The following is a 19761-nucleotide window of genomic DNA, read 5'->3' on the forward strand; positions in this document are numbered from 1 at the left end:
CATCCAACTGACAGGAAATATAGGGGATAAGGTGTTAAACATCACCTCAGAATCCAGACTGTGGGAAACTCTTAGGACAACTGTCCTAGTTTCCTTTCCTTTCCTTCCTTCCTTTATTTATTTATTTATTTATTATTTAAGAGGCCGGGGGGGGGGGTGGGGGGCGGAGTGCAAGAGCAGCAGGAAGGAGAAGCGGACTCCCCGCTGAGCAGGCGGCCTGATGTAGGGCTGGATCCCAGGACAGTGGGATCATGACCTGAGCCAAAGGCAGCCGCCTAACTGACTGAGTCACCCAGGCGCCCCCCAACCATCCCAGTTTCCTACACAAATAAATGAAAAGACTTAAAACGCAAGTCAGCCAGTCACATTTGGTGAGCATCTATGGGTTCTAATTCAAACAAATTATAAAAACAAGTGACTCGGGGCACCTGGGTGGCTCAGTCGTTAAGTGTCTGCCTTCGGCTCGGGTCATGATCCTAGGGTCTTGGGATCGAGCCCCATGTCGGGCTCTCTGCTCCTCAGGAAGCCTGTTTCTCCCTCCCCCACTCCCCCTGCCTGTGTTCCCTCTCTCGCTGTGTCTCTCTCTGTCAAATAAATAAATAAAATCTTTAAAAAAAAAAAAAAAGAGTGAATCATCTGTGACACTGATGTGTCAACTGGAACTCTGGACACTGAATATCCGATGACTTTAACATAAGATCATTAATTAAACAAAATTTTAATGCAGAAAAGGAAAGGAAGGGGTTGGCCTGCCTCAGCTCTCCCACAGTCTCACCTGCTCAAAGATTAAGCAGGACACGCTCCCCTGCTGATGTGGCCCTTTGAGGCTCTCCCAGCCTGACCTCCCTTCCCCTGTTTTTTGCCTTAGCCCCATCGACTGCCATGTCCTCCTACCTCCAAGCCTCTGCTCCCACTCTTCTCTCTGCTTGGAGCACCCCTGGCTCTGCTGGTTAAAATCCTACCCAGCCCTTGAGGTCAGTGCAAATTCCACCTCCTCTATGAACTGTTTCTTTGACCTCCCCAACCCTCCCATCCTCCTGAGAATCTAGGATATTCTCTGTTCTATTTCCATGTCACTCACCACTCACTTCCTCAGTCTAGAATTTTGGGGGTCCGTATCTTTGCATCACTAGAGCCTGTGAGGTCCTGTCGCAGAAGCTGAATGGTCCAGTGGATTAAAAGCAGGAGCTATAAATCCTGACTCAGCCACTTACTTACTGCTGTGTGACCTTGGGAAGGTCACTCTACCCCTCTGAGCCTCGGTGCCCTCATCTGTAAAATGGGGATTATAGTTCCTACCTCCCAGGAACGCTGTAGATCTCAGAAGAAACAAAATGGCCAAAGAGCCTAGCTCACTGTAAACACCCAGTAAATGCTGACTGCCAGGAGTGGTAGGAGTTCACATTACTAGTTGTCTCTGCATTTCCACAGAGCCTGGCACACAGTAGGTGTGTTGGGCTGGACTGAAGTCCAACTGAGCTAAGTTGAATCCAACTCAAAAAGCGGGGCTGTCTCCCAGCTGCCGCAGCGTCTCCCCAGGCCGCCCCTCCGCCACCCGGGCCTCACTCACCTCTCGGTGGACATCTTCACCTCGCTGACCAGCCGTCGGACCCCCACAACCTGCCTCCAGAGGAGGAGCAGACGGCTGTGCTCATTGCTGAAGTAGGTGTTGAAGGACTGGAGGGAAGGCGGGCTGCGTGAGGGCCGGCCCGCCCCCTCCTCGGCCGCGTCCCCCGCCGCCCCGCCCCCTCCTCGGCCGCGTCCCCCGCCGCCCCGCCCCCTCCTCGGCCGCGTCCCCCGCCGCCCCGCCCCCTCCTCGGCCGCGTCCCCCGCCGCCCCGCCCCCGCCGCGGCCCCGCCCCGCCTCCTCCCACAACTCAGATCGCTGGTGCCGGGACCAGGACGTGGGTCTTCCCGCGAGCCAGCGCCCCAGGCCAGCGTACAGGGGAAGTGGGGGCTGTCCCGCTCGGGATCCCACGCCTCCCTCCCGCACAGGGAATCGGGTTGCAACGCCTCCACGGGCTGCAGCTGCAGGAGGCAGCGCAAAGGTCGTAAAGTGCTGGAGAGGGCGCCTGGGCGTCTCAGTGGGTTAAAGCCTCGGCCTTCAGCTCAGGTCATGATCTCAGGATCCCGGGATCGAGCCCCATATCGGGCTCCCAGAGAGCCCGCTTCCCCCTCTTTCTGCCTGCCTTTCTGCCTACTTGTGACCTCTCTCTCTGTCAAATAAATAAAATCTTAAAGAAAAAAAAAAGATATCCTGCTACCAGCGGCATCCCTGCCTCACTGTGGGCAGGTTACGTAACCTCTCTTTAAAATGAGCGTGACAGCACCTACCACACACAGTTATTATGAGGAACAGAGGAGAAAATGCGCTCCGGCACGTGGTATGGGCTGAGCAAGGCCAGCTCTTACTGTAACAACTATTTACTTCTGCTAAAGGGCTCACTCACTAGCAGGGACCCCTCTCCTGACCCCTCAGTCCTACCCCTCAGGTCAGGCTGGGCCCCTGAGGCCCCACTGGCCTCCCAGCAACCCCATGCCCACCTCTTCCTCACGCCTCCATGCCGCCTCCCGCTGCTCCAGCTCCTTCCGACAGCGTGTCCAGTCGGCGGTCACCTTGCGTATGTCCTCACTCAGAGCCTGGTTGGCTGAGTTCGCCTGGTCCAGCTGCTCTCGGAGCATGGAGTTCACCTGGGCCAGACTGGCACTCCTGGGGGGTGCAAAAGGGACTGGTGGGCCCATGGCAGGAGAGACAGCCCTGCCAGCCTGCGCCCTCAAAGCCGCACCCCACCTCTGCTGCTCCTCCTCCAGGCGGACAAGGGCGCTCTCCAGGTCATGGCTGTGCTCCGTGTCCTGGGCAGGAGAAGTGGGCATGAGCCTGGGCCAGCAGAGGGAAGGGCCTTGCCTTGCCCCCCCGCCGGCACCCACCCTCAGCCGCTGCTGCTCCAGCTCTGTGGATCTCTCCACCAGCTGCTGCTCCAGCTCTGAGCACTTCTTCCTGTACTGGAGGGTCTGCGGACAGATGCGGAGTGGAAGGTTAGCCCCAGGGGATGGGGGCAGAGCAAAGTAAGGTGGGGGAGGGGGACAGGAGCAGGAGTGGGTGGCCCTGACCTTGGCCTGCAGCCGCTGCACAAGCTGGGCCTGCCGCTGCTGGCCCTCCTGGTAGGCCTGCAGCTTGCGCCGGTAGGAGGCCTGCTCCTCCTGCAGCTGCCTCCGCAGCTCCACGCTCTGCCGCACCAGCCCCCTGGGCTCGGGCGCTTCCAGCTCCCCAGACTCCAGCTGCACAGCCTGCTCCAGCTGCAGGGAAGGTCCCTGGGTGAGAGGCCCGGGCCTCCGGGGAAGGCAGGCACGGACCTCTGCAGAGGATGCCAGGTTGGGCCCAGACCCACATGCCCTGCAGGCATACGTGGGCAAGCCCAGGGTGGAGCGCTCGCGTGCACAGGGTAACGCAGCTGTGCAGGGACACAGGCTGGGCACTCATGGACACACAGATCAGGCACAGTGGACACATGCAGGCGGGCCCATGAACACGCGCACACAAAACACAAAGTTGCCTGGGGTTGGCAGGGAGGGAACCTTACAGGCCCTCTGTGCTCTTGCCTGGGGGCACCATGAGCGTCCGGGCTGAACACCTCACCCGGCTTCGGCTTCGGAAGGTTATTAGCAACAGGCCCCTATCCCCCCACCCCCACCCAAGGTGAGCTCAGGAAAACCCAGATTTTTGTTCTCCATCGTATCTTAGACCCAGGAGAGTGGCAGTGGCGTGCTTGTTGAATCATGAATTAATCACATGAGCACATCTGAATACTTTCAAACAGAGGCAAAAATACACGCATGCATATCTGAGCTTAGAGACACACGCACACACAGAAGGCACAGTGGCAGTCTCAAACACCCCCGGGGTGACACGGGTGGGCTCCCCGCCACGCCCCCACTCCCCACATACACAGCACTCTGTAAGAGGCATCCACTCTAGCACAGGGCCGGCGTCTATGGAAAGCTGCTGTCAGCGCCAGGCTCCGCCCCCAGGCAGCTGGCAGCCCCCTCTTTAGCAGACCCCGTGAGCACAGGCCGGATGCCTGGGTGTGTGCGCTGTTGTCATCACCGTTGCTCTGGCAGAGCCTCCTAACCCCTTAGACACCTGCTGGTCCCAGGGGGCCCTTCAGCCTCCTCAAGCTGTAGGGGAAGGGAGGGGGGAGCGGGCAGTTGAGGATGAGTGGGATGGAGAGTGACAATGCCCAGGGAGAACCAAGAGGAAGACAGCCCAGCCTGGCTGATCCTGACCCAGGCCCACACTCACCATCTATCTACCTCCCCGGCGCCTGGCACGCCACTCACAAGCCCTCCCACACCAAGTCCCAGGGACGCCAACAGCAAGGGCAACTGCTGTCACGCGGGCTAACGAACCGGACCAGGCCAGGCCAGGCCAGCCCTCTGGGCCTACATCTACCCAGTATGCCCGGGAGCCCCTCGACGAGCCACCGACCATGCTAACAACCTGCTCTCTGCCTACCCCACCCCGTGTGCTGGGGTCAGTGCCGGAGCAGGGCGACCATGGCAACTGGGGTGCCACCCATAAGGAGGGGCGGGTGGGGAGTGCTTGAGGGCTACTGCCTGGAAGGTGGGCTGCAGGCCTGTGACCAGGGTGGCAGGCACAGTGTCTCCCTTGGAGCGTGGTGGCACTGAGATCCCACGTGTGTTGCCCATCGAGGGCGCACCTCGCTGGCTGTGCTTTGTCATTTGTCTCCACAGGAGACCTTGTGTGTCTTTGTGGCTAGGCCTTCACAGGGACCCTAGTGAGCGCCCATGTGTTCACATGTTGTTGTTGTTGTTTTTCAAAGATTTTATTTATTTATTTGAGAGAACAAGACAGAGATAGTGAGAGAGAAAGAGAGAATGAGAGGAAAGGGAGAAGCAGGCTGCCCGCTGAGCAGAGAGCCCGATGTGTGGCTTGATCCCAGGACCCTGGGATTGTGACCCGAGCCGAAGGCAGATGCTTGACCAACTGAGCCTCCCAGGCGCCCCGTTCATGTGTTTTTATCTCTGGAGGCAGATCTGTAAGTGGGCGGGGCTGGGTTCCGTGTCTGGGCTCCACGTGTGTCAGCAGCATGTGTATCAGCAACTCTGAGCAACGTGCAGGTATGAGCGTACCTCTGTCTGGCTGTGTGTGTCCACGAGACAGGAGGCCACGCATTGTGCTGTCTGCGAGACAGGGCAGCTCGGTGGTATGGCTGTGTGTCTGGGTGGTACGTGCGGTGAATTGTGGGGGGTGGGGACAGTGTGGCGTCTGGCTGTTAGGGGGAACTCATGCTGTGTCCGGTCCACGAATCAGAGTGTGTCACGATGGGGGACTTGTGTTTCCAGGTGACATCTCTGTGTGTCCAGGTGGGGTCTGATCGGGGCCCCTGCTCTGTGTGTTTGCACATCTGTGTGAAACGGGCACTATTTGCTGTGATTTTGGGGGGTTCAGGCAGTCGCTGGGTGCTCCACCGGCTCTCCCCACAGCTCACAGCCAGGCCCTGGCCACTCCCAGCCACACCTCGCCCCTTCGCACAAACTTTACCCCTCACAAAACAGCCTTTCAGTTTAACTAGTAATTCAAAAGCAAAGGAGGCGGGTCACCAAGCTAAGGATGAAAGAAGTTTACTGTCTCCCTTAGCAACCGCTGCCTACTACCCGCCATTCATTCACTGGGTCCAGGTTGCCATGGACACTGGGGGAGCCCAGGGGGCGTGGCCATGCCTTCCTTCCCATTCCCAGCTGCCTTGCCCAACACCTGCTCCTCAGGGACAGGAAGATGGAGGGGGCCTCCATAGGGACCATGAAGTTCTCCTTCTGACCTGAGAGGAGGCCACGGGGAGCCCCTGCCTCAGTTTCTCTACATGCAGTCAACAGGGCACAGATTCTGACCTCGCCTCCACTACTTTTTCCCAGGGATGGCATAGGATTGAAAGGGTCAGAACAACCTCACTGATGGGCCTCCAAACAGCCCACATGTAATAGTTATGGCCACAAGGTCCAGCCCTGCCACCTGCATCATGGGAACAAGTGGGCAGAAGGGACAGAGTGTCACAGGACCGCAGAGTCCTGGACCAGGGTCCTTAACCCAGCTCCACCACTAACCCTATCAAGCCCCTACCTTGGGCCTGCTTCTGCATCTGTCATGGGCGATCTCCAGGCTCTGATGTCCTCTGGGAGCCCACGCCCCAGGACAGGCCTGGAGGGCACTCTCATCCAAACCCTGCCTGCACGTGGGGGGCCTCACTCACACCAGCTCACACCCAGAAAAGCGAGACGCCCGGCTCCCACAGGGTGCTGTTCAGGGGACTGTCCAGCCACACGAGGGAATCTTCTGGACCAAGGCAACCTCAGCTGCAGCAGCTGTGTCTCAGCAGAAGAGAAACCTGCCACCTCCCATCTCTCCTTTTCTTCCCCTGCCAGCGAGGGGGCACCGCGCCAGCTTCATTGTCGGTCAGAAGCTGGCATTTAAGAGACTGTCCCCCGGGGGCCTGGCACTGAGCCAGTGGCCAAAAGATGAGAGGGGGCTAAACTGGAGGAGGGCTGGCTCGAGGCCCCGTCACCCACAACAACAGGGGACTTGGGCCAGCCCCCACCTCTGCATCCCCTGCAAACCTGGGAACACTAGCTCCGCACCGTCGCCTGTGCTAGGGGCCACTCCGGGCCCTCCGCCCTGCTCCTCCGCAAGTCTCAACAAGTCAGGGGCCTGTCCAGGCAAGCCAACGCCAGGACATTTGCACCCCCCACAACCACACACATAAATGTGTGCCCCTCTTCCCAATGTGATTAGGCAAGCCCCCGTGGGACAGGCCCAGCCTGGGGAGCCTCGGCTAACTTGGCTCTGCCTAGCGCACAGGGGGCTCTGTCTGAGGTCCTTCCAGCTTTCCAACTGCCCCCAGTGGAACTCCCAGCACAGTTGGCTCTTCCTACACTCAGAAAACAAAACAGCAAAGCACAGCCCCGGGCTGGGGGTCAACAGCCCAAGCCTTCACTGGCTGTGTGACCCCAAGCCTGGTGCTGTCCTTCTCGGAGCCTGCTCTCTTGGTGCAGCAACTGTGAAGCGCCCAGCAAGCGCCACGCCCAGAGGGAGTCAGTAAACAGTAGTTACTGGGATGACTGGTACCACCTGCACGTCTCCCACCTAGACACGCCCTCCCTCCAGCAACGCCCTCACCAACTCCCAGCCACCAGCTACTGCTCCCTGGTGTCCCCTCTCACAAGCCTGGGGGCCCAGTGAAAACAAGGCACCCAAAACAACGCACAGTCCTGACCTGGGCCCTGGGGACAGGTGCCTGGGGAATGCGAGTCCTGTCTGGACTTGGAGGCTGGCCTGGCTTCTCCTTCCTTCCTTGGCGAGGTCTCAACCCCACTGGGGGTGGCTGCAGGTCCGCGGCCGCCCCAGAGGGCTGGCAGAATGCTGCCTGTGCCTACTCCAGCCTGCCTGCCTCATGTCCAGCCACCGCTGGCCGGACCCCAAGACCCGTGTACATGGGAGCACAGAGGGATGTCCAGATACTGGAGGGGTAGCAGGATCCTCTAGGGGTCACACTCTCTGTGCCCCCCACCCCAAGCAGGTGTGGGACAGGTAGGCATAGAACACCCTGGCTATAGGCACTTGATTCCATCAGCTGGTCGACTCCTCACAAGCCCACATCACACTGGCATCCCCAAGACAGAAAACAGACCTCGAGGGCACAGGGATTTGCTCAAGGCCACTCACTCTGGCAGAGCCACAATCAGCACCCAGGCCAGCCTGACTCCAGGCCCACCTTAGGCCCAGTGCCCCGGCCCGGCTATCTCCCGGCCCTCGCATCGGAGGAGCACCGGGCCCAGCTCCCAGGCCGCAGGCAGCACCCACCCTCTCGCTGACCGCGTTGTACTTGATGGCCAGCTCATCGCGCTCCGCACGGCTCTGGGCGAGCAGGTCCTCCACGCGGGACAGCTCCTGCTGCAGCAGCTGGTTTTCCTCCTGCAGTGAGCGCACTGATGCCATCTCCAGGGCGGGCAGCGGGGCTGGAGAGGGACAGCAGGCACGAGGTTGGCTTCCCCCAGGGTGCAGCGGGACGTCCTCCCCCTACATCCATCCCCGGAGCGAGCCTCAGAGCCGACACAACCACAGTGCAAGGGTGGCCCCAGCAGGCCCAGAATGTGTGGAGGGAGGCTCGGTCTAGGAGGCAGGGACTAGCTCCTTCTTTCTCCAATTGTTACTCTTCTCTGGGCCTCAGTTTTGCTGCTCTGCAAATGAGTGGAACGGTAACCAGACCCGACCAGGAGAGCCGGGAGGCCTCGCTTAAGGGAAGGGCTTCATGAAGCTTCTGAAGCCAGGGCTTAAGATAGTATGGGTCATGCTGGGAGGAGAAGGAGGAAGAGGAAAAGGGAGGAGGAAAAGGGAGGAAGAGCCAAAGGGAGAAGTGGACGTGCCCCCCCCCCCATCCTGTGGGCTCCCCTTCCATCCCAGGAGAACTGGACACACGCCAACACACCACAGGCCTCTAGGCTCTTCCAGACTGAGGTGAGGGCTTTCTGAGTCTCTCCCTGCCTGGGGCTCCTAGGGGCCCCAACATCTCTGTTCCTCACAAGGAGGTTGAGCTTGGACAAGGACTGCAGCCAGAGCACCAGCAACACCACCAAGGAAAGGAGAGCTGCAAACACACGAGTAGCATCGGAGGGCACCCTTCCCAGACTCTCAAACCGCTTATGAGGCTGAGGATGCCACCCACCGGGAGGAACAAGGGCCCATCAGCCTCTCTGCCTGGGCAGGGAATGGTCAGTACCACCCTTCGGACTTCTGCAAAGCCCTGAGCTGAGCTGAGCTGCCTTCCCCTGTAGTCTCAGGGTCAGGCAGCTCACACCATCCCTGGGAGAGAATGTGGTGTTTGGGTCTAAGTCTTCGCTATGGGCTACCAGATGGGGTGCTGGTCCCCTCTGCCTAGGAGCACCACATGGGGAACAACTCTGGGCAAATATACCTCTGAGCCTCTATTTCTTGTCTGTGAAATGGGTCCCTCCATCACAGGGTTGTGTCTGCCTCGAGGTGAGTCACCATTGCCACTGACCACGGGAAGGGGGCTATGAGGAGGGGTGAGAGGCAGGCAGTGTCTGTGGAAGTTGAAAGAAGAGTGGCACCTTGGCTCTCAGGCTGGGAGAGGTGGCGGGTGACAATCTCTCTGATGCGGGCAGACAGGCCAGCGGTCCTGGGAGAGTCCTGAGCTGGGTCCTGCACACTCAGGCCCTCCTCCTGGCCTGCTCTCAGAACGCCGCTCTCCAGGGTCTGGTGGGAAGGGCAGGGGGAGAGAAGCTCTGAAGGGGATTTGGGACTCTGGGCTCCCTGGTCTGGTGGGAGAGGAACAAAGTCCCGCAGCCCAAGATGTGGGTGCCCAGGAGACCCTCAGGAAATCCCCCAAATGGAGGAAAGCCAGGGAGTCAGAATGGCCAACAGCCCCCATGGGAAGACTGTGTGCCCCCTGCCCAGGGAAGGAGCCCCCACGGAGGGCCAGTGGGGCATGGCCCACTCACAAAACCCATCGGGCCGGCAGTGTCGGGGGCGGCCGTCCAGTTCCAACCCCACATGGATGAAGATCCCACTGTGCTAGCAGAAGTCACCTCAACCCTTCAGTCTGGGAGCAGGGATGCCCTTTTCCCCATGGGACCTTGGAATAGGGGAGCCATAGCCGCTGAGCCCTGAGCAGCTGCTCTACCCCCAGCCCGGCTGGGAGCGGCAAGCTGGGGCCCCTGTGCACCCCAAACCCACCTATCCCACCCCAGGACCCCAAGAGGTATCTACCACTCCCCGACTCCTGCTAGACCCAGGCTCCCCTGCCTTGGACGGGGTGGGCCCAGGCCTCAGGACCCACCTGGATAACCGTCTCCAGTGCCAGCTGGGCCTCCAAAGGTTCCTCCAGCCCCAAACTCATGGGGGGCAAGCTGTGGGCACCCCCCTCCAGGCCCTTCTCCAGGGCCCCAGAGACCAGCTCAGCTGGCCCATCCCACAGCCAGACCGTTGTGCTGAGCACAGGGCAGATTAGGCTTAAATCCCGCGGTGCCCCCATGTGACCACTGAGGTGGGAGGGGCTGAGAGAGGGGGAGGGGCCGGGAACGGAGAGGAGGGGAGGGAAGAGGAGGAAGAGCTGGCATGGACGGGGGAGGGGAGGAAAGAGGGGAGGACGTGGGCGAGAAAAGGAAAGGATGGAGAGAAGGGGGAGGAGGGCCCTGGAGCCAAGGATCTACCCCTCCCAACCACACACACACACACACACACACACACACACACACACACACACACACACTGTCCACCCTCCCCAGCTGCTGGGTCCTAGAGCCCTCCAAGCACAGGCAGTGGGGTCAGCATCAGGAGGTGGAAAAGGCCAGTCTTAGACCTTCTTTGCTGACCCAGACAGGGATCACGTGATTTGCTAAGCCCTTATTTCCAGGGCGCTGGGATGACGTTTTCTCACAAGAGGTTCCGGGTAAGGATCGCAGGCTGTGGAATCGCCCACACCCAGCGATCTGAATCCCCTCATCCCCTCATCGCCACTCCCCGCCACACACACAGGCTGTGTACTTCTGAGAAAGCAACTTTGCCTCTCTGAGCCTCACCATCCCCTTGTAAGATGAGGAGAATGATTGGCACCCATCTCACGGAGTTGTCTGGGAGAGTCAACCAAAAACCAGGTGGGCACAAAGAGCGTGTGACTCAGTGCCAGGTTCATACCGAGCATTCAATAAATAACGACTGCACTCATTTGAAAATCCAAAATGGCCAGTCCCTGTATCCCAGGGCCAGAGGTCTGGCCACCTGTCCCATAGTTCCTGCCCTGCCGGCATGGCAGGGAGGCTGCCTGGACTGAGCGGCATATCTGTGGTCACCTGGGAGCCCCAGCGCTGCCACTCCTCGGCAATAGGACCTTGTCCAAGGTTCTCTCTGAGCCTCAGTTCCCTCATCTCTAAAATGGGACCGAGAGCCTCTGCCACACAGAGTCACTGAGGATCATGTGGGTTGAAAGGTTAAGAGGGATCGAACCCCAGCGGGCACGGAGTGAGCAGTGAGCAGAAGGTAGCTTCCGTCCTGTTTTCATTAGCATCATTCCTGCTTCCTGTGGCCCCACTAAGTGCCATGTCCCAGAGGAGGCAGAGTCGCATTACTTCATTAAGTCCCCACCTCAACCCATGTCCAGGTGAGAAAACCAAGGCTTAGAGAGGTTAGAGCCTCACCCATTCAAAGTGACATGCCACAGGGAAGTGGTAAGCCCAGAGCTCATTCCACTTGGGCCAGGTAGCCCCCCAGTTAAGTGCTCCAAGGCGAAGCCAGACATTTTCCCTTTAAGACTCTATTACTCTCATGGCGCCTGAGTGGCTCAGTGAGTTAAAGCCTCTGCCTTTGGCTCAGGTCATGATATTGGGCTCTCTGCTCAGCAGGGAGCCTGCTTCCCCCCCCCCCGCTCTCTCTCTGCCTGCGTGTGATCTCTGTCAAATAAATAAATAAAATCTTTAAAAAAAAAGACTCTATTACTCTCTCTAGGTCAGACTGGGGAATGCAGCAGGTGCAATATAAGTGCACATTAGTCAGGCTGCACCCCTCACCCTCAACTAGGAAATCCATTCTGCAAATGGAAAACCAGGAAACAGGGCACCAGGCCAAAATGGTAAGCACCATCAAGTTGCTGTGGCAAGCAAGGCCAAATTCAGGCAAAAGTGAACCGGGCCAGGGGCAGAGAGCTGTCACTACAAAACTTTGGGACTCCCATTTTCCCACCTCCGACACCCTCCAGAAGTCCCCTCTCTAGTCTGCACACCCATAACCAGAGCAGGGGGGGGTCACAAACACCCCCTAGACCAGGATCAACACCCCCCACTTGCCCGGCTTGGCACAGAGGCATCCCAGATGTGCTTAGTGGACTGGCCATTATTCTGTGCCTTCCCCCAGCCAGTGCCCTAAGGGATCAGGGGAAGGGAGCAGGATGCCAGAACCCTTGGCTCTGCCCAGAGTTCTCCCCCTAAAGTCTGACTGGGTTCTCTAGATGCCAAGAAATCACATCTAAACCCTGTGTGCACAGGCAGGTCTCACGAATCTGCAGCCAAACCTCGAAGCAATGATTAACTTCCTCATAGGAAAAATCTGGACATTATAGTTTCAGCATCTAACCCCAGTCTTGGCTATCCTTCCCCACCAGCTGTGCGACCTGGGCCAGTGACTTCACCCCTCTGAGCCTCAGTTTCCTCATCTGTAAAATGGGATGATAATGGTGCCTATTTCTATCATGAGGATTCAATAAGGTGATCCATGCCTAGCTGTGTGCTTGGATATGGTGTGGCAGAGACTGCTATGTGTTCACCAAAACATACTTCCAATTCTTAGAAAATGGGACTCCCTTGCCGTCAGATATGGCCACGTGACACGTTCTGGTCAGCAAAATCAAAGTAGAATGTGTGCCACTTCAGATCTGCCCATGAAAATCTTGCATGAGGGACTGTTTAATCTCCTGCCCTGTCCAGCAGCTGGAAGGAAATAATGCTGAGGTCCCAGTGGATGCCAGAGCCACTAGCTGGAGGGGTCTGGGTCCGTGGGTCGCCATGTAGAAAGCCACCTGCCAAACACCTGCCAGGGCTTTCCATGAATGAGAAATAAACTTCTGTTAAGCCTCTGAGACTTCGGGGTCTCACTGTCATATCAGCTGGTATCACCTTAATGATTACATGTTAAATAGTGCGTGAGTGCTGGCTCTTACTGGCGTTATCATTACTACCGCTGGTGTTGCTGGCTTTTCCCAATACCCATTCTAGAACCTTGTACCCGCTACACAGTGGCATATCTCAGCCGTTGTTCAGCAAATAAATACAGAGGAGACACTCTGCACTTGTTCCCTCCCCACCCCTGCTGGGCTCTGGCCCACCCTCCCAGCCTGCTGTTTGCCAGATCCAGTGGCAGGAATCAGCCAAAAAGTCCCCCAGAGATTACTCATGAGTTTCAAACACACCATGTTCTTACCCACTTATGCCTTTACTCTCCTATTGCTGACTAGAAATGATAAAAAAAACATTGAACCAACCATGAGCCCAGCCCTCTGCCCATAACTTTGCATCTGTACATATCTGTTTTAACCTTTTTTTTTTTTAAAGATTTTATTTATTTATTTAACAGAGAGAGACACAGTGAGAGCAGGAACACAAGCAGCGGGAGAGGGAGAGGGAGAAGCAGGCCTCCCACCGAGCAGGGAGCCCGATGCAGGGCTCGATGCAGGGCTCGATCCCAGGACTCTGGGATCATGACCCAAGCCTAAGGCAGACACTTAATGACTGAGCCACCCAGACGCCCCCTGTTTTAACCTTCTTGACAGCCCTGTCATGCCAGTACTGTTCTACCCACTTTACAGATAACAACACTAAGGCTCAGAGAAGTTAAATAACTTGCTCAAAGTTACCAGCATGAAGAGCTGGAGCCACATGTGAGACCCAGGCATGCCTGGTTCCAAAGTTTTGGACAATAACAGCAATGGCTCCCGTTATGTTGTGCTTACTGTGTGCCAAACACCTTCGGGGGTCTTGGGTGTGTGTTATACAAGCTGTCGCCATCTTTTGCCTGCACCGCCGAGACGGCTCTTCATAGGCTGCCGGCTTCCACTCTTGTCCCTCAGTTCCAGTATATTCTCAAGCAATGGAGATCACTTCTTCTCAATGCCCCCGCCACCCACCCACACACACAAACACACACACACACACACACACACACATCACACAGCCTCCTATCACACTCAAAATAACAAAATTCAAAGTCCTGCCACAGCATACAAGGCTTGCCGGATCTGGCCCCAGCCCACCTCTCCCACCTCGTCATCCTCTTCCCGCTCCCCCACTACTCACGCCACCCTAGCCTTGATTCTCATCAAAACACACTAGGCATGCTCGCACCTCAGGACCTTTGCACCTGCCACTTTTTCTGCCTGCCATGTTCTTCCCTCCTCTGAATGGCCGATTCCTGCTTGTCAACCAGACCTTGACTCAAAAATACCAGCTAAAGTGGTGCCTGCCCATAGCCAGGCATGTATGTTGTCTATCTAACATGTATGTTGTCTATCTCCTCCAAGGACAGGGACCAAGTTGGCTTTGTTCAGTGCTGTCTCCACAGCCAATGCTCCATGAACAGCTGTTGAATGAATGAATGTTGAAACAAGTAATAATATAGGAAACTAAATGAAAGAAATTAAAGAAAAAATAACAATTCTCCTGAGCTTTGCTGGGGGTCACATCGGGTAAGTCCTGGCGATAAACGATGTCACCCACAGACTGGGATCCCAGAACGACCCTCAGGGAACACATGGCCAGCACCTGCTCCATCCCAGGAACTTAGCGTAAAAACCTGATAGGGTCCCCACAGGGACCCCCGAGTGGGAAGGGTGCCTAGTGTCCAAGGGCTGGCCCTCATCCTCAGAGCTTGAGAGAAAGCCTGGGGAGAAGAGGTAAGTCAGGCAAAGCCTCAAGATCGATGGGTTCTGACTCCTGAGGTCTTTTCTGAACCCTGCTCCGGACTAAGGAGCCCAGCCTGGCCTCTGCTCCTAACACAGACTTGTTTATTTATTAAGCACCTGTTGCGAGCCCAGCTAAGGAAAAGAGGAAATCTCCGATGAAAACAGACAGAAGGTACCCTGACAGACCCTGTCCCACAATGTCCCAATCCCCCAGACAAGTCCCAGTCCCAGGGGGAGCTGGGGAGATTGGCCACCAAGGGAGCAGACATCTAGCCAGAACACAGTCCTCTTGGGTTTGCATAAAAATCACGACGGAGCCCGTTCAAAACGCCAACCCTAAACCCCACGCTGAGAAACCCAAGGAGGGCCCAGATCCCCTGCTCAGGCTGTGCCATCTTCGGCAACTCAATTGACCACTCTGGGCCTGCAGGCTACTCTGCATTCCGTTGGGTCGCCGCGAGGGCGAAATCCCTTCCCGCAGGGACGGTGTCGGGCCCACAGGAAGCCGCAGCGCGGGAGCTCCTGTTGTGGGGACGGGGGGAAGGGCCTCCGGCGGCGGTCCAGCCGGAGGGGCGAGGGGACGCTGCACGCGGGCGCCCGCCGGGGCCTCAGGCCGCCAAGCCTGGCAGGCCCCCGCCGCGCCCGGCCCCCAGCCCGCGAGAGCCGGGACAGGGTCTGGAGCCGAGGGCAGGCAGGATGCCCGCAGAGCCGGGGGGTGCGGGGACGCGGCGACCGCGCAGGGTTTCCCAAGGGCCCGGGGACAACGGCTCCGGCCCGCCCCCTGGCGCGCTCCCGCCTTCCCGCCCGCGCGCGCCGCCACCTCAGCCCTGCGGCCTCCGTCCGCCGAAGCGCGCGCCCGCGGCCTCCTACCTTCGCGCGCCGCCGCCGCCGCCGCCGCCGCCGCCGCCACCGCCGCACAGGCCGGGCGGGGCGGGGCGGGGCGGAGCATAGGCGGGGGCGGGGACTGAGGGGGGCGTGCCTAAGGGCGTGTCCAAGGCGGGGCGGGGCCGAAGGCCGTCTCGCCAGAGGGACCCGTGCCAGTGCCCTCCCGCGTTCCCGCGTAGCCGGGCGCGAAGGGCGCGTTGGGTCCCTGGGCCCCGGGGTGGCTGCAGACCTGACCCAGGCAGCGCTCTCAAACTATGGAGCGCTAGCTGGTGACGGGTACTGGGTTGAGGGCTTTTCCAGCGCGGTCTCACTTGAGGCTCCGGACAATCCAGCAAACAGGGATTATTCGCTCCTGTTGCATAACAGAAAACGCCCACACTAAGGGGCAGAATCCCGCTGTGGTCTCGCTTATATTCCCTGGCCCGGCCTTGAAGGTCTAAAACTCAAGCTCTGGCCTCCGCCTGTCGCCAGCTAGACCGAGGGGGCAATCCCCCGCCATCGCCCCGCGCCTTCAGAGCCCACAGTAACAGTACTGAGGCTTTGATGACTGCACCGGCAGGAGAACGTTTTCCTGATCGCCCTGCAACCTTGCCTGAGGCACCCTGGCCTCAGTTTGTTCATCTGTGAAATGGTATGAACCCATCTGCTACCCACTCTTTGTTTCAAACTCATGTGCCTTGCCCAAATGGGATAGGGACCAGACCACAGAGGAAACCATGCCTTTTCTTTCTTCTTTGTAATCTCTGCACCCAAAGTGGGTCGCAAACTCACAACCCTGGAATCAAGAGTCTCCAGCTTCACAGGCCCTCCGAGGAAACCATGCGTTGGGAACTAAACCGTGATCTGTAGATTCTATCTGCCCACTGGGGCTCAATCTCGCTCTGTTCTCCAAAGCATTGAATCAAATCACCCATTTTCAAAGGGGAGGCAGGTCTGAAAATCTAGGGCGGAGAGAGGGGTGCGGTTGGTTTGAAAAAGCATGTTTAGTTTTATGATTTTTTAAAGGATTTTATTTTTTATATGACAGAGCACAAGCAGGGGGAGTGGCAGAAGGAGAGGAAGAGGGAGAAGCGAGCTCGCGCTGAGCAGGCAGCCCCATGGTGGGGCCCAATCCGAGGACCCTGGCATCAGGACCTAAGCTGAAGGCAGATGCTTAACCATATGAACCAACCAGGTGCTCCTAACTTGATGATTTTATATTTGGAAAACACTCAATAGATGGGCAGGAGGGGGGGAGTAGGAGTTTTCTCTGTGAAAGAAGAGCCTGGGTTTTATATCTGAGAAACGACATTTGAGGCTGCCAACATGGCATTCTAGCCCTGACACCCTGGGACGGCGCAAGTGAGGCTGTGGCCTGGGCCAGGGCTACAAGGTATTGATCCAGAAAGGTTTGGGTCAATCCTTAGGGTTTGGGGTTGGGGAGGTGGAGCTGTGAGGTTGGGAGAGGAAGGGCACAAAGGAGAGGGCTGGCTGACATCTGCCAGTAAGCACAGCTGGCTCCGAGGCACCCCAGCATGGCCCAGGTCTGTGTCACCCTGTCTGGAGTCCCCAGACTTGCGGGGGGTCCCTACCCAGGCCCTGACAGTCTCATGGCCTCACCAGTCCACTGCTGATCCTCGGTGTCCTTGCAGAGCCCTCACTCCAGAGTGCTCCTCCCAGTGCCAGGCTTGAGCTCAGGCCCACATCCCTGTCCCTCCCTCCAACAGACCTCCTGTTGCCTCCACCAGGTGTCCCTTGGTCACCGGCATGTGCACCTCGAAGGCAGCCTACATCGGCTGCATACCACACTGTGCTGGCTGCTTTGGCTTCAATTTTCTCATGCTATCCTCAGTCCCCTCTGAATGCTCTTGACACAGAATCTAGGCTACGAAGCAAGTTCTAGGATTATTTCTATTTTACAGATGAGGAAACCGAGACTCAGAGTATGTACGGTCACTCGCTCAATGATACTCGGCAGGGAGTTCAGTAGCTTTCAATCCCACCTTCTTTCCTCTATACCATGCAACCTAATAGGAGTCTTTGGGAAGGACAGCAAGCACAGCGACTCTCTCCTGACCCTCTTATCCCAGAGCTCACAGGACCCTGCTGCGGGGAGTCACATACATACGTACCTCTGGCCCCCCTCTCTGTGCCGAGTCAGTGGCTCTGCTCAGCTCAGCCTGGCCAGTGGTCATCTGAGTCCCCAGAACTGCTGCCCATCTGGTCACCCAGATGGTGCTCAGCCCAGCGACCCCAAGATCAGCCACCCGAAGGGAGTCGTGCCGGGGGCTCACCTGCTCACTGCAGAGTGTTCTAAATCTGCAGCTCAGGTAACTGGAAAACAAGTGACTGGAATTGCCACCCCAGGGTTGCTAGGGCCAACTGCCTGCCAAATCCGGGTGCTAGGCTGGGTTGGACTCTGCCCACCATCCGTAAAACCACATTAACCAGGAGGCTTAGAGGACGAGGCATTCTGATTGACTAGTTTCACTGGATATCTTAAAGGTAACTTGCAAAGTCTTTCTATAAGATCCAACTTGGATAGCAAAAAATGAGAAGGACTGAAAGGTCCAGCACTAACATACCTAATCTTGGGTGGTTTCTTTAATGGAAAACTATGAAATCATTCCAAATGTTAGAGAAGAACATTCAATGCCTGGAGAAATGGTTATAAGTTATTAAGTGACATGTTTCAGAACACTAGACAGAATAAGCCCCTATGTAAAAAAAAAATTTATTTACTGCTTATATATATAATAAAATGAGAAGACACTAAAATGCTCACTCTGCTCTGTATCTTTGAGTGTCCATATAACAAATGAAGATTTTTTCTTCCTTTTTTTTTTTTAAGATTTTATTTATTTATTTGACCTAGAGAGAGAGAGATCACAAGTAGGCAGAGAGGCCGGGGGTGGGGGGGTGGGGGGGGGGAAGCAGGCTCCCTGCTGAGCAGAGAGCCCAAAGCAGGACTCAATCCCAGGACCCTGAGATCATGACCTGAGCCAAAGGCAGAGGCTTTAACCCAGTGAGCCACCCAGGCGCCCTTTCTTCCTTTCTTTGAAAAGATGGTATATTTATATGGTTCAGATTCAGAAAGTTACAAAAGTATCTCCTAGTACGCAGCATCTCTGTCTCCCAGGCACCCAGTCTCTCGTGTAGGCAACTTGCTATTTCCTGTGTATCTTTCCAGAGATATTTTATGCTCATAAAGCTTTCCCTTCCCATTTATGCAAGAGAGCATATTCTATCTACGCCATATTCTGTACCTTGCTGCCTACCCTCGATATAGCTCAGTGATAGTTCCTTACAACTATATAAAGAGCTTTTTTTTTTTTTTTAAGATTTATTTGACAAACAGAGCGAGCACAAGCAGGGGGAGCAGCAGGCGAAGGGAGGAGGAGAAGCAGGCTCCCCGCTGAGCAGAGAGCCCTCCTGTGGTGCGGTTCCATCCCCGGACCCTGGGATCATTACCCGACCTAAAGGCAGACACTTAACCGATTGAGCCACCCATTTGCCCCTATAAAGAGCTTTTTTATTCCGTCCCCCCCCCCCCCAAAATCTAGTATTCCATTATACGGATATATCTAAATTTATATAAACCATCCCTTACTGATGGATCTTGGAGTGGGTAGACTGTGGTAAGTTGAAATGTGTCCCCCCAAAAGATATATTCAAGTCCCAAGCCCCAATACCTGTTAATGTGACCTTATTTGGAAATAGGGCCTTTGCAGATGTAATTAAGGATTTTGAGATAGAATCATCCTGGATTTTTTTTTTTAAGATTTTATGTATTATTTATTTATTTGACAGAGAGGGAGAGCGCACGAGACAGAGTGCGCAAGCGGGGTGCCAGTGGCAGGCAGAGGGAGGAGAAGCAGGCTCCCCACAGAGCAGGGGAAGCATGATGTGGGACTTGAACCCAGGACCCTGGGATCATGACCTGAGCCAAAGGCAGTCACTTAACCAGCTGAGCCACCCAGGCGCCCAAGTTTTCTGGGGTTCAAGGTCCACCTAAATCCAGGGGTGGGCCCTAAATCCAGTGCAGGGTGTCCTCAGAGATGGGCTCCTGTTCCTACAAAGCAAGGAATGATTTGGGATGATCACTAATATCCTCTGTGGTTTTGTTTTTGTACCTGTGTTACCTCTGTAATCCGGAAGAAAACATTAAAGTATCTATGTTCAAGCTGCAGTAAGGAAAAACTTGTCTTCTCCCCATTCTGGTCCATTCTGCCCACAGAGCATAGCACCCTCCTGTCACCGTCTGCTCAGAGAAATCAACACCTACTATGTGCCGTGAGGCATGGAGCGGCTTCTAATCACCTAGGAGGCAAGGCCCTGCCCTTGACCTGTCATTTGATACCTGCCATGTTTTGGCTTTCTTGATCTACTAGAAGAATGGGAACTCCCACAGATTAACC

General features: G+C 56.6%; 1 protein-coding gene across 8 annotated transcripts in view; it reads right to left on the bottom strand.

Moving 5' to 3' along the window:
• CROCC (ciliary rootlet coiled-coil, rootletin) overlaps positions 1–17711 on the bottom strand; it is a 48432-nt gene extending 30721 nt beyond the window's left edge. The window contains exons 1-8 of one of the 8 annotated variants that reach the window (XM_047726605.1): positions 17638–17698; positions 9144–9288; positions 7876–8030; positions 3111–3296; positions 2928–3011; positions 2791–2852; positions 2544–2709; positions 1571–1677 (exon numbers count right to left, since the gene is read on the bottom strand). In XM_047726605.1, the coding sequence (XP_047582561.1) occupies positions 1571–1677; positions 2544–2709; positions 2791–2852; positions 2928–3011; positions 3111–3296; positions 7876–8010 (740 nt within the window). In that variant the 5' untranslated portion in view covers positions 8011–8030; positions 9144–9288; positions 17638–17698. Of the gene's footprint in view, positions 1–1570; positions 1678–2543; positions 2710–2790; positions 2853–2927; positions 3012–3110; positions 3297–7875; positions 8031–8500; positions 8652–9143; positions 9289–9871; positions 10067–15349; positions 15380–17637 lie in introns of those variants that run through there. The other 7 variants (XM_047726604.1, XM_047726601.1, XM_047726602.1 and 4 more) reach the window with 7 other exon arrangements.
• Between the last annotated feature and the right edge of the window lie 2050 nt (positions 17712–19761).

Source organism: Lutra lutra, chromosome 4, assembly GCF_902655055.1.
Source record: "Lutra lutra chromosome 4, mLutLut1.2, whole genome shotgun sequence".
NCBI lineage: Eukaryota > Metazoa > Chordata > Mammalia > Carnivora > Mustelidae > Lutra > Lutra lutra.